Genomic DNA, 13,344 nt, shown 5'->3' with positions numbered 1-13,344 from the left:
AATCCCTGGTCAGGGCACATGCCCTGGTTGCCGGCTCGATCCCCAGTATGGGGCGTGCAGCAGCAATTCTCTCTCATCATTGATGTCTCTCTCTCTCCCTCTCTCTTCTTCTCTGAAATCAATAAAAATATAGTTTAAAAAAAGATAGGGGATGCAGAGTACTTGATAAACTAGTGCTACTGGATGTAAGGAAGTATTATTACTCTCCTTATTTATTTTTCCAGGTTGGGCCAGGCTTTGGGGGAATGGGTGCCAGATTCTGCATTTGCTTATTTACTTCCCCAGGGCCCTGCCTTACCTAAGGGGCAGAGCTCGGGGAGACTCCTAAGCCCATATAGTCTGTGATGGGCTTCTATGATCTTGCCACCCAGGAAGGTGCAGTACCATAAGCCAAACCTTTGGTTTGCCATCTCTCAGCTCCTCACAGCCATGGTTCCTATAGCTTGGTAATGTGGGCCTAGGAAGCTCCCCTTCTCTCTACTCTATTGGAGACTCCAAAAATTTTTTTTGTTTAATCTCTCAAAACTTGGGTTTATCTGTCATAGATACATAGCCAGACTGTTAGAACATTCTGGGAGTTCTCTGAAATGAGAGAATACAATACTTCTAGCTACCCCTGAGTGTCTACCATGTATCAGGCACTATAGGTAGAATTTGTCTTGTTTAATACTAATAGCATCCTTTGAAGTAGATATTTATCACTTGCAATTTACTAAAAAGAAAACTAAGGTTCAAAAAAATCTCTTATTTCAAGTCACATAGCTAGTAAGTGATCATCATACCACAAGGCCTCCAGCACTATATAGGAAGAGGGACTATATAGGCTACAGAGGAAAATTCAGATTTCCAGTCCTGTGATTTACATGCAGATCCCAACCCTGCTTGTGGGATCTGGGGCAAGTGGCTTTCAACTTCTCCAGCCACAGATACTATCTCATTAAATCTTAACCACAGCCATGTGACCTCTCTCTCTTGCTTTTTTTTTTCTTTTCTATTCTTATCTGTTTACATTTGAGGAAACTTGGTAAAGGTGAAATAATGTGCCCAAGGTTACAGAATAGAATAGTAAGTGTCAAAGCTAGAGCTCAAGTGTGTGTCTAATACCTGGTTTGGTGTGTTCTCTCTCTCTCTCTCTCTCTCTCTCTCTCTCTCTCTCTCTCTCTCACACACACACACACACACACACACACACACACACACACACACACTTCTCACTGCCAGCTCCTAAGATGTGGTGCATCACTCAGGCAAACTCACAGCTTTCAGGATGCTGGTTAAAAGCCTATAGGAGCCGAAACCGGTTTGGCTCAGTGGATAGAGTGTCGGCCTGCGGACTGAAAGGTCCCGGGTTCGATTCGGTCAAGGGCATGTACCTTGGTTGCGGGCATATCCCCAGTAGGGGGTGTGCAAGAGGCAGCTGATCGATGATTCTCTCTCAGAAGTTTCTAACTCTCTATCCCTCTCCCTTCCTCTCTGTAAAAAATCAATAAAAAAAAAAAAAAAAAAAAAAGCCTATAGGAGCAGAGCTTCGTGCTCTTCCACTCTGTTTCCTTCTTTTCCCATAATCTCTCCTTCTTAGAAACCTTACTAAGGCAATATAAACATTTACAATTCAAGAAGGTTTATGCAAAGCTTAAAAACTGCCCAGGGCACCCCACAAAAGTCTGGGAACCTGCCTCCCATATTTTCTATAAGTTTGCACTGTTACTCTGGCAGCAGGGTGTAGTGGGTAGTTTTGAGGAAGTTCTTCCTTAAATTTTTCTTTATCAATAAAATCTTGTAAGATTATTATAAAGGTTAGAGATGATAAATATTTAAGGACAGCAGGTAGAGCCTTAATAATTGATGGCAGTTATTTACCCTGGCAGCAGGAGCTAAAAGAAACCAGACTGGGAGTCAGGAGTCCTAAATCTATTACTCTCTTATCCTGTGACCTTGGGCATGTGAGGCACTGTCTCTAGGTAGACTAGGTGATCTCTAAGGACTCCTTTCAGCTTTAATATCTGTACTTTTACAAATGAAAGTAATAATGCTTGTTTTAAAAAAAATCAAATTGGACAGAATTATTTGAAGTAAAAAGTGAAAGACAAAATACATTCCCGAGGTAATACTTGTTACCACTTTGTGTGCCTTCCACTGTTTTCTGTGTATTTTAAATATATACAGGTACATGTATATATGTGTACACATTGTATGGGATGTATGTGAAACACACTGGAATCTAGAATACATACTGTAATAGGACTTGATCCTTTTACTTGCTTTGGGCATTTTTTCTTGTTAATACTTGAAGATATAATTTATCCTTTTTAGTTAATGTTTTGCATATTAAGTGGCCCTCTAGTGATTACATGTCATGATTTTTAAAAGCAAATGTACCAGTACATACACTATGTTGAATTTTTAAATTTTCTTTTTAGGAAAAGAAGAAAAAGAAACATAGAGACAAGAAGTCATCTGACTCTGACAGTTCAGACTCTGAGAGTGATACAGGCAAGAGAGCACGGCACACATCAAAGGACAGCAAGGCGTCCAAGAAGAAAAAGAAGAAGAAGAAGCACAAGAAGAAGCATAAGGAGTGAGAGTGCAGAGCAGAGGGGTGGCTGAGAGAAGAGGGACCCAGGAGTCTTGTCCCCTTGCAGCCCTGGCTCCTACACTCAGTAGTGAGAATATGGCCTCCCACCCCATGACTCTCCCACTGGGAGATGGCTTCCTCTCATGCTGCAGGAAGCCAGATGTCAAAGGCATCTGCCTGAATGAGTTGTTTCCTTGTCACTCCTGGTCCATTTGCAAGTGACCCCTGCAGCTCACCCATCCATTCACCCAGTTTCCTTCATTCAGCAGGAGATCCTTTTGCCCTCTCCAGCTGCCACTGCCAGAGCTTGATTCCTATGAAGAGTCCAGGCTAGAGCCATTTACTGCTGTGGAAGGGAGTCTGGCTGTAGTTGGAGAACAGTACCTGGCCCCTCCCTGTTGGTTCCCCCTGGGCTGGTTGGTGGGTGATTTCTGCTGTATCCAACACAGGGGCAGATGGATGGAGATGGGTATTCTGAGGGAGAACATAAGAAGTGGTGCTCACTCTTTCCATTCCCCCTACACGATTCTGCTATGCTAGAAGTGACAGCCCATGTTCCGCAGCCAGAAACCATTGTAGTGACTGAGCTTGTGCGTGACATTCTGCCAGACCACCAACCAGACAGCTCAAGCTAAGTTCATGGTTTTACTTTGTGTTTAATACTATGAGTGAGTGGATTCCACTTCAGGTTCCTGCTTCAATGCCTGGCACTAAATGAAAGTGTGTTTGGTTTTCAACTTACTGGAAATTTTTATTGCTATTATACCTCTTCCCAGGTAACTTACAGACTTAGAAGTCACTGAATCTACAAGTTGACAGAAAAATATTTAATATGTAACCTTAGACCGTGGAGAAAGGTCTGCTGAGGTTCGGAGCCAGGTGTACTAGCAGGTTACGGCATTCTTATCACTAATAAGCCCTCTGAGCTGATCAGAGAACCAGTGGAATTTTACAACTGGGAGTAATGTTCTGTGCATTGGTGGGAGCTCAGCAGTCATCTTGGCCAGTGGGCATTTCTTCCCACCACAATGGCACAAGCCTGGATCCGTTGTCCTGAGCCTGAATTCTGGAAAAAGAGACTGCAGCATTGCACAGTGAAGGGCAACTGGCCAGACCCAAGGGCTTTCGGTGCAGGTGGGCCCAAGGTAGCCAAGCTTGGAGAAGCCCTGCCACTGATTAGTCCAGGTTGGACTAGCTCATTTGGCCATGAAGAGGAAGTAAATTAGGCAAGGTGTAGATATAGCTGTTATATTTTATATGTGTAAGGCGGTCAGCTACTGCCGTCCCCGAGACTGTCCACTTCAGTGTCATCCAGTGCTGCTTCCTGAGTGAGCTTCAGGCCGGTGTTTCTGCCCACTCAGACACAGGGAAACAGGCTCATGGAGAAATGTCACCAAAGGCAAAAGGCAACGGTGGCCTTGGCTCTGCTTTATTGACCTGAGAGCACTCTTTGGATGCAGTTAAAAAAAACAAAACACAATGGGAGCTGGAACTGTATCCAGGATGGTGCACCTGACCCCAGAAGTATCCCCCCTTCCCCCCCAAGGTGGATTTATACAAAATGCCAGAGGAAAAGACGAGGCAATCTGGTGCTGAGTCCAGGGCTAGCCAGTTGGCAGAGGAGCAGTCAGTGAAGCAGTGGGCAGGTCATGCCTCTTTCTCATAAGTGCGCGTACACACTACATTGCCGTGGGTGAGCGTCTGGAAGGAAAGAGAGAGTCCGATTGGGGCAGGGGTGAGGGAATAAACATATTGGAAGTACTCCATTCTGGTGGGGAAGCCCTCTGCCTTCATCCTAATAATCATTTATTGACTGCCTACTATATGCCAAGCACTTGACATAATTTTTTCTAATACACCAGGTTTTTAACCCTTTGCACTCCGCTGTCCCCTCTCAGGGGACATCGGAATTCTAGCATATCACTCGGATGTCCCCTCTCAGGGGACATGGCAGTTTATTAGTGATTACGGGGAATTGAGTTAATTCAACGCACGTTTCCGCTGTTAGCGTCGAGTAGCTGGTAGCCAATGTCCAGAATGGTTCGGAGTGCAAAGGGTTGAGTTACGCATGTAATCTCTTTTAGAGATTTGGGAAAATGAGTTTTGAGAGAAGAAGTAAGTTGGTCAAGATCCATAGTGTTTCTCTTTCCCTTGCACCATTCTTCTCCCTTCATCCTTAATGCCTAAGATGGCGCCTAGCATGTTGTGTCTACACAACAGGTGAATACAAATATCCAGAGATTCATAGGGAAGGACTGTGCTAGGCCACCAACTTCCTTTCCTTCCCTAACTTGGGTAATCCCAGGGCCAGAGTCCTAAACCATCACCATCCAGCCTGGCATCGTGGAGCCAGGCCCATGGTCTCACCATAGCTGATTGCCCAGAGTGTATTTGGTCCTGCATATTGCACCTCTGCCACAGGCAGGCACCTCATTCTTAACTCTGCAAGGATCTGCTCTGTGTGAGTACAGGAGTGCTCTGACCCACGAAGATCTGCCATGAAGGGCAGAGTGAAACCTGGCCCTATGGAATTAGGAGATGGAGACCAAGGCTGACTGCTGTCTCTGCTCCCAGGTCTGAGGGTGTTCATTCAAGTCTACATTCTCCAAGTGAGGCCCCCAGGTTTGTCCCTGAACAGTCAGGTCACCAGCCTGTTATTGCTCAAAGGCTTTACATGTGGCAGCACAGTCCTAGGGAGGAGAGGGAATGCTGTGATAGAAGGTGGGAGCCCTGCTTTCTACTCTGGGGAGAGGCAGCAACACAGGAAACTTAAGGCTGTGGAGCATCTGCTGTCTCCCTCCCATATCAGTGACGCTTTGTACTCTGCGTCCACTGTCTTATTCAGACTTCCCAGCAGCCCTCCAGGGTTAGTGTTGCTATTGTTGCAATTGGACTCAAAGGTGGTTTGTTCAAAGTCATACAGCCTGTAAGTTGAGATTTGAACCTAGGCCTGAGATGTGAGTCCAAAGCACTACACAAAAAATTCCCACCCAATATCACCCCAACATGTTCTCCACCCTCCACTGTCCCAGCTTCCAGTGCTGCCAGGGGGAGACCTTGGCTTTTTACGACATGCTTGGCTGAAGGGGCAGCAGTGGTAACCACTGGGAAAGGCTCCAGAGTTTTCCGTCTTACCAGAATGAGTTTTCCATCCACGAGCTCCCGCACAAGTTTTGTTTCTTGCCCGTCCCATTTCTGCACATGGACGAGTTTGCCTCCGTCCATCGTCACGGTGGACTGTGGAAACGGTAGAGGCCAGAGCTGTAATCTGAGTCAGGATTGAGGGACAGCATGGGGTCTGGTCACTGGGCCACAGAGGACTCGGCCTCTGGCCCAAACTAATGTTGGTGGTAGGCCCAGAGCTCAGGCAGCCCACCTCCAGCTTAGCCCTGCAGGATATCCAGCTCACCTCCAGCTTCTGCTCCAGTACTGCCTGGCTGGGAAGGGGCCTTTGGGTACTGGTAGAAAGGCAGGTAGTGTGGCGGACAGCCTGGCTCCGAAAAGTGCCACCAGTGTTCAGACAGGCATTTATCTTGTATTCTAGGTGATGCCACAGCCCCGGTGCTCCTAAGATAAGGGTCATGCACCAACCTATATCCCTGGGAAAGACTGGCGAGGAGAGTCCGGAGGCTCCAGCCTTATGATCACATATAATGTCTAAAAGACCCTTGGGGCTGGGGGGTATTAGAAAATTGGGCTTCTGCTCTGTATTCCCACCCCTCTTCTTAGTCCACATCATGTGATCCCTTCAGCTGACAAGTGGGCAGCAACTGCCAGGGCCTGGGACTGGGTGCCCTTGGAGTATTCCACAGCCCTGGCCAAATGCCCACTTGGTCTTCCGGGTACTACCAGCCTGCATCAGCTGGTTCTCACTTGGCAGCTCTCCCATTCTCTAGAAATTTAAATTTTTTGGGGGGGGGCGGGGGGGTGGTCTAGGCCAGGCTAAGGGACCCTGACTGAGTAGAGCTCAGTAGAAGAATCTCAGAAGGTTGTGTTCATATGTTTGGGGCTGGGAGGGCTGGGTGGGGGCTGCTGACGTAGCCTTATTTCTAATCCCCTTAGTTTTTGCCCATTCAGCAAATTATTTTTAGCCAGGCATCCCAGGGAACTACTGTTGCCTTTAGTCGGGGTTCTTGGCCCTCCAGGTAGGCTAGTTCAAGGAAGTATAGGCATGTGGTAGGGGCAGCTACTTCCCAGATAGGCTGCATCTTTGGGCAGCATCCCCTGCAATTCTGGGATGAGCTCCAGCTTCCTCCACAGGGAAGAGACCAGATCCTTCCCGGTGGCAGCTGTGAGGAAGGGAAATGGCTGAGGGCTGAATGATGAGTCTGTAGAGGTCAAAGACCCTTAGTCCTCTTTCCCAGGCCTAGCCCAGGGGAGGCTTGAGGGAAGCTGCCAAGAAAGAGCCACTGGCAGGTGACAGCCCTGAGGACGTGGACTAAGGCTTGGTCAGAAGATACTACAGACACATGCAGGACAATGCCCTGTCCAGATCATAGCTTCTCCTGCCTGTGGACTGGCGGCATTGGAAATACTTCTTCAGGGTCATTGGCCAAGCCCTGGAGGAGGAAGCATCTGAGTGGATCTCACTCCTTGTCCCCAGCTTCCTCCCTTGCTGGAGGCCAGGATGACCTGCTAACTCAGTGGAGGGCCCTGACTTCTGGGCATCATTCCTAAAGCATTTGAGGTAACATCCATGGCCACAACACTCCCCCATCTTGGAAGAGAAAAGAAAGAGTTATTGCATGTCGTTCACAAGGTCACGCAGCTAGAGAAGGAGCAAACACTGAGGTCAGAACTGACTCTGCTGCTCACTCCCAGAGGCAGCTGGTGGATGCTTCCCCAAAATGGAGGAAAACAGAACAGGACTAATGCATTCAGCACTGGAACATTCCAGTAGAGGCTTTAAGGCTGTTGTCTATTTCAATTTCCCACTACAATAATAGCCTCCAAGACTACCAGCTCATTCCCCTTCAGGGTCTCAATGTCTTGCATTTCCCATGCCCCATTCCCTGACTCACCTTGACCTTCCTGTCATCTGCCGTTGTCTCGTCAAACTCCACTCCCAGCTTGAAGCTGATCTCTGAGTTCTTGAAGGTGCTGTGTGTTTTTATGGTGATCGTGTCCCCATTTATTTCGATGATTGTGGTAGGCTTGGTCATATTGGCCACCTGCCTGGTAGCAAAACCCACACCTAAGGGCAGAGGAAAAGCTATAAGTATAAGCTGGAGGAGAGGAGGGGTGTAAGGAACTCTGAACAACTCAGGCTGGATGTGGGAAAGGGAAGGAGAGGATGAGGACCTTCCAAGACTGTATGGTCTTTTTAAAAAATTATTCAGTCTTATGTGGTGAAGAGACACTGTTGATCCCATTAGACAGATGAGAACTTAAGGGACAGGCATTACACAGCAATTTGGTGGCAGAGCTGAGATTAGAATAACTTATTGAGTGCTTTCTATGTTAAAAACTGTGTATGTGTTGCCTCATTCAATCCTCCCAGTCTTCCTGAAGGGTTGATATATTATCTCCACTTCTCCAGATGCAAAAACAGAAAAGCCCAGGGTCACAAATCGGAACTGTTTGACTGAAGAGCTCACTTACCTGCTAGCTAAAGTGCCTCGGGCTGGAGCATAGGGTTCCCTGGTAGGGCATCTGAGCATTTACAGTACAATAACCCATGGAGGACATGGGATAAGTTCCTGGCTGCCAACAAGCTCTATGTAGCCAGGCACATTTGGGGACTTTAAAAGACAGATCACCCACCCCCTCCTGACCTAAGTATAGATTTCAAGCCACAGGCTAAGGAAGAAATGGGGTCTTTTCCTCCCAAGGCTTTGGGATATGAGTGTTCCACCTTTGGAAGTTTCTACCTTGAGATGCACTAGTGCTTTTGTCCCCCATATATGGCAAAGTCTCTTATGCCAGATGTAGGAAGTAGGCAGAAGGGTTTGTTGGTCATTGTACAGATTTAGAAAAGGCCTAAAGTGGTAGTGCGGTCAGGACTTGGATCCAGGTTTCCTGGCTCCTGGTCTAAGGCCCGATGGAGACTCGCCCCCTTCTGACCTAAGTATAGCTTCCCTGGGTGCTGGCAAAATCCTAAGTGTCCTGCAAAAGAGTGGAACAAAGAGCCCTTAGGCAAAGTCTAAGGTGTGATGGTGTGATCTGTCTTTTAAAGTCCCCAAATGTGCCTGGTTACATAGAGCTTGTTGGCAGCTAGGAACTTATCCCATGCCCTCCATGGGTTATTGCACTGTAAATGCTCATAACAGCCCTGAGAGGTGTTTTATTGTCTATTTGACTGGACCCAGATTTGATCTAGGCTCCAAAACTGTTTGCTATTCCTGGGCCATTCTGCCTCCTGTGATGTGTATCTGATCACTGGTACTACCTTTGCCCCCTTAGAACCCTTAGTATAAAACAATGGGCCTAGGCTACCTCTGGAGCTACTTGCAGTTGGCCCACCCAGCCTGGCCGGTGAGGGACTTTGGCCTTACCCCCCGCTGTCAGAGTGAGTCAGGCCAGTTCCACTGGGCAGCAGAGCTGGGCCTTATCACTGCACAGGGAGCTCTGTTTGCCTAGGACCTACCTGGAGGAGCGGAGTGTTTGAGGAAGGAATCCCCTGGAGAGGGAAGGAGGAACTAAACCAGGAGAAACTGAGAATGACACCTGGCTGACAATTTGGGAGACTTGGGAAGAGGTGGGCTCTGCTTAGAAATGAAGCTGAAGCTATTTACTGAGCGCTCAAGAGGGGCTTTTCTCCCCCGTGGGTCTCAGCCTTCCTACCAGTATAACAAGAAAAGTAGACGGGTGGACTGTCAGCCCCTAGCCCAAGCTGGGGCAAAATAAGGGAGCTATGGTGGGAAGGATGTTGCCGCCCACTTCAGGGACCAGGTCTTCTGTTGGCATCTGCTGTGGGAGACGGAACAAACCCTGGGCATTCCAACTTCCCCAACAGCTCAGGAGTCAGTAGCCATCGTCCGGAACAGGTAGGCCTCAAGAGCCAATATTTGTAATCCCTATTTCAGGAAAAGGTTAGGAACTGAGGTGAGAGGTGCCTGGAGTGGGTCTTTTCCCCTTTGGGTATCAGCTGAAATCCAGCCCGCCTTCCCAGGGAGGAAGGCACAGAACATAGCGTGACCAGGATCAACATTCCGGTTTTCCCGACCCCAGCCTGGAGATAGATCTTCTATCTAGGCTAACCTCATAGCTGGGATTTCAGGGAGGGCTGAGGTCAATCATTAGATAAGCATTTCCAGCCACTTCCGCGCCCGCGGGGCCCATATGGGAACTGATCAGGGTTGCAGATCAATAAATCTAGGTTTTCTGCTTTGCTGTGGAATTTTTATGACAGTCTCTACTTTCTCTGGGTCTCAGTTTCCCTATCTGTTGAACTAAGCAAGGTATGAGAATCTGCAAGGATCTCACTTGCAAGATTCTTTGAGTTTTTACTCTTCTGCATCCCAACACCACGCCTGCCTAGAGCAAAGACCACCTCATGTACCCCTCCTGCCCCGTGGTTAACAGGTCTTGGCCTTGCTGCACCCTGGGAGTCCAATGGCTTTCTCCCCTGGGCTCTTCCCCACTGAGTGGCTAGGCCTTGGGTTGTTACTGATGCTGGGGCCTCTAGCCCCATCTCACCACTAGGCTCAGACCCTGATTAAATCAAAATCAGCCTGGTTACACACCACTGCAGGCAAGGTCAGAGACCGGCTGGTGAAAGGGCATCCTCCTAACCCAACACGGAGAAGCAGGGGCTGTTGCTAACTGGGTTCCTCGCTCACCTTCTCATATACCATTGCTGGGGTTACCCACTCTTCCGTCTCCCTCCTCCCGGAAATCCACTGCTTCTGCAGGCCACAGTACACTCGCTGCCCGCACCATTCCCTTCCTGTGTTCACAGTTTCCAATTCCTAAACCGCCCGTGCTCCTGTTCTTTCCTTCCCCTAGTCAGCCTCCTACCTTTTTTATCCATACCCCTCTTCCCGAAAAGCCCCTCTCAACCCCCGATTCACCGGCTCATCCGCTTCCTTGAGCCTCCCCACCTGGGAATCCGCCAGGTTCAGACCCTGAAAGCCCCCTCCCAACAGGCCTAGTCCAGGTTGCCGCCTTTTCCGGGCCCCTTTCCCCATCCAACCTTGGTCAGGAGGGATGCAGCAGGCTCGCAGGGTACCAGCCAGGGCGGGAGCGCTGCGCCGGACGGGCACATGGCCAGACCCTCCCCAGCCCAGCATCCCGAACCCCGCTCACCGATGGACTTCATGTAGTCATCGAAATTCTTGCTGTCCACCAGCTTCCAGGTGCCTGCGAAGGCGTCCGCCATGGTGAGGCTGGGCTAGGCTGGTAACGGAGAATCGGCAAAGCAGGAGTGGAAGGACTGCGGGACCCCGGCTCCCAGCCCGCGCTGCCGCTTTAAATAACCCCCGTGTCACGTGACGAGGCGTGGCCCACCCCCACCCCCATCCCAGCTCCCGAAATAGGAGGCCCGGGTGGCGCTCACCCTCCGGGGGCTGGCCGCCCCTCCCCCAGCGCGCCGGGGCGAAGTGGGCAGCCGGCGGTGCCAGGCGAGCCTGCGTCAGCGCCGCTGCCGGCCTCCGGTCCCTGCCCGGAGCTGCGGGCGGACGGACCGGCTTCCTCCCCGGACCCCCACGTCCTTGGAATCCGAGAAGAAAGCCTGGGGGCGCGGTGCCGGCGGGCGGGGGCGCGTGCCCCAACCGTCACTCATCCCCTCCCCTCCCCGGCGTGGAGCTCGGGCCGAGATGAGAGATGACAGGAGAAAGGAAACCCGCCCCTGGGCTGATGCCCACGTTGGGAAAGCTCTGGCTGGCTCTTCTCGGCGCGGGCATCTCGGTCCTCGCTTTTTCCAGGTGCGGAGACGGAGGGGACCTGCCAAGGTCGCAGGAAACGAAGGTGAATGAGAGCCCCAGTGCAAGCAAGCCTGGTCTAGCCGGCTCCCGAATCTGCCTCTCCGACCACTCCCCATGCCTGGCGGCGGGGAGAGTGACCGGGGCACCGTCAGGGGCTACGCTGCCCCTGTGCCCTCCGACTGCTCCGGCGAAAGCGTGACCCCGCCGCCATGCCCGCCCCACACGTGCTCGCCCCGCCCGGAGGAATGTCCGCCGTGCGCGCGCCTTTCCGCCCAGCAGTCCAACTCCCCACACACCCGGCCAACGCCCCAGGTCTCTGTGACCTCTGCGCACAGCTCTGGGCATTTGCTTCTGTCCTTCCCCCTCATCCTCCTTCGAAAATTCTGCCCCTCACCTGCTGCCCTTTCTCTAATCTTTGTCCACCTCCTGTAAGGAGACGGCTGCATGGTGGACACTCCACAGTCCATAAGGCACCGTTAATAATAATAACCTGCCCGGCTGGCGGAGCTCAGTGGTTGAGCATCTATCTACCTAAGAACCAGGAGGTCCCTGTTTGTTCCTGATCAGGGCACATGCCTGGATTGTGGCTCAGTCCCCAGGAGGGCGTGTGCAGAAGGCAACCCATCAATGATTCTCTCATGGATGTTTCTATCTCCCTTTCTCTCTGAAATCGATAAAAATATACTTTAATAAATAATAAGACCCGCATTGTATTGACGTGTGCCGCATGCTGAGGGCATGAAGTACATTCATGTTTCGTTGAACTTTTAAAGCAGTCCATGATATAGGTATTGTTATTATCCCTGTTTTACCGATGAGCAAACCAGAGCTTAGAGGAGCCATTCATTTTAGTTATTAAAGCACCTATTTTGTGCCAGGCCCTGGGCTAGGCTCTGGAGAGACAACCAGGAATAAGACACACATAACTCACCTTTGGGTGGGCAGCCGCAGAACTATCGTGGTGGCTTTAACGGAAGGCCTGGCCTGATCTGGTGGCTCAGGGGAGACTACTTCCCAGAGGAAGTGGGGATCAGCAAATCCCTGCCAGGAAGCTCTGCGTTTGTTGGGGGCAGAAATGGGATATGGGGGACCAGCTATAATGATAAGAAATGTTAATCCTGCCGAAACCGGTTTGGCTCAGTGGATAGAGCGTCGGCCTGCAGACTCAAGGGTCCTGGGTTCGATTCTGGTCCAGGGCATGTACCTTGGTTGCGGGCACATCCCCAGTAGGGGGTGTGCAAGAGGCAGCTGATCGATGATTCTCTCTCATCGATGTTTCTAACTCTCTATCCCTCTCTCTTCCTCTCTGTAAAAAATCAATAAAATATATTAAAAAAAAGAAAAAAAAGAAAAGAAATGTTAATCCTGCTCGGTAACTGTGATGGTTCTCTTCTGATTAGAGAAAGCATAATCTCACCCTGCTGAGAGCTATACTCCCTGGAACATGGGTGCTAACATCGGAATGCAGTCCATCCTCCTGTCCCGAAAACTGCCTATCATTATGGGAAGATTTACAACCTCCTGGCTGGAACAATCTAGTCCCAGAGGCACCCACTCTTTACAGCCCCAGTCCCTGTTACCTGTAATCTGGTCTCTAGCTCCTCCCTGTGCGACCCCCTCCCCCCGCCCGCCTCCAGCCCACATGACTTGTCACCTGTAATGATTACCCCGTGCCTGCGTTCCCATACCTGTGATTCCTACTGTGATTCCCACGCAATCTTTGTCCTTTTACCCGATATAAGCAGCTGGCTTATGGGGAGAGGCAGAGCACATTTTTGCGAATGGCCTGCTGCTCTCCCAGAGTCAGCAGTATTGGAATAAATGTTCATATAGGTATGATTCAAGTAGTGACAGGCAGCCCAGACCCCTTGGTGGTCCCGTTACACATTGGTGCCCAACCGAACA

The 13,344-nt window shown here is 50.2% G+C and overlaps 2 protein-coding genes across 11 annotated transcripts in view; one reads left to right on the top strand and one right to left on the bottom strand.

The window, feature by feature from the left end:
• ZCCHC17 (zinc finger CCHC-type containing 17) overlaps window positions 1–3,316 on the top strand; it is a 39,740-nt gene extending 36,424 nt beyond the window's left edge. For all 9 annotated transcript variants that reach the window (XM_084874363.1, XM_084874362.1, XM_084874369.1 and 6 more), the window contains one exon: window positions 2,421–3,316. In XM_084874363.1, coding sequence (XP_084730489.1) covers window positions 2,421–2,582 — 162 coding nt within the window. In that variant the 3' untranslated portion in view covers window positions 2,583–3,316. The remainder of the gene's footprint in view (window positions 1–2,420) is intronic.
• A 636-nt stretch (window positions 3,317–3,952) lies between these two features.
• FABP3 (fatty acid binding protein 3) lies at window positions 3,953–12,134 on the bottom strand. Of its 2 annotated transcripts, none has more exons than XR_014794162.1 (4): window positions 10,823–11,001; window positions 7,597–7,769; window positions 4,642–5,812; window positions 3,953–4,447 (listed from the first exon to the last, which is right to left on the bottom strand). XR_014794162.1 is itself a non-coding variant. In XM_084874375.1 (4 exons), the coding sequence occupies exons 1-4, from the start codon at window positions 10,893–10,895 to the stop codon at window positions 4,223–4,225; spliced, it is 402 nt and encodes a 133-aa protein (XP_084730501.1). In that variant the 5' UTR covers window positions 10,896–12,134; the 3' UTR covers window positions 3,953–4,222. The 2 variants fall into 2 exon arrangements, 1 of the variants encoding a protein (XP_084730501.1); XM_084874375.1 differs by having other exon boundaries at window positions 3,953–4,276; window positions 5,711–5,812; window positions 10,823–12,134.
• Window positions 12,135–13,344: the final 1,210 nt, after the last annotated feature.

The sequence above is a fragment of the Pipistrellus hanaki genome, assembly GCF_964339955.1.
Source record: "Pipistrellus hanaki genome assembly, chromosome: 2".
In the NCBI taxonomy this organism is placed as follows: domain Eukaryota; kingdom Metazoa; phylum Chordata; class Mammalia; order Chiroptera; family Vespertilionidae; genus Pipistrellus; species Pipistrellus hanaki.
This window is presented reverse-complemented; position numbering and strand designations above follow the sequence as displayed.

Excerpts from the sequence above, each read along its gene's own strand:
- FABP3 (XM_084874375.1), bottom strand. The coding sequence starts at position 10,895 with ATGGCGGACGCCTTCGCAGGCACCTGGAAGCTGGTGGACAGCAAGAAT. Across the intron at positions 7,770-10,822 it reads TGACTACATGAAGTCCATCG|GTGTGGGTTTTGCTACCAGG; the intron begins GTGAGCGGGGTT and ends CTCTGCCCTTAG. Across the intron at positions 5,813-7,596 it reads CAGATGACAGGAAGGTCAAG|TCCACCGTGACGATGGACGG; the intron begins GTGAGTCAGGGA and ends CCGTTTCCACAG.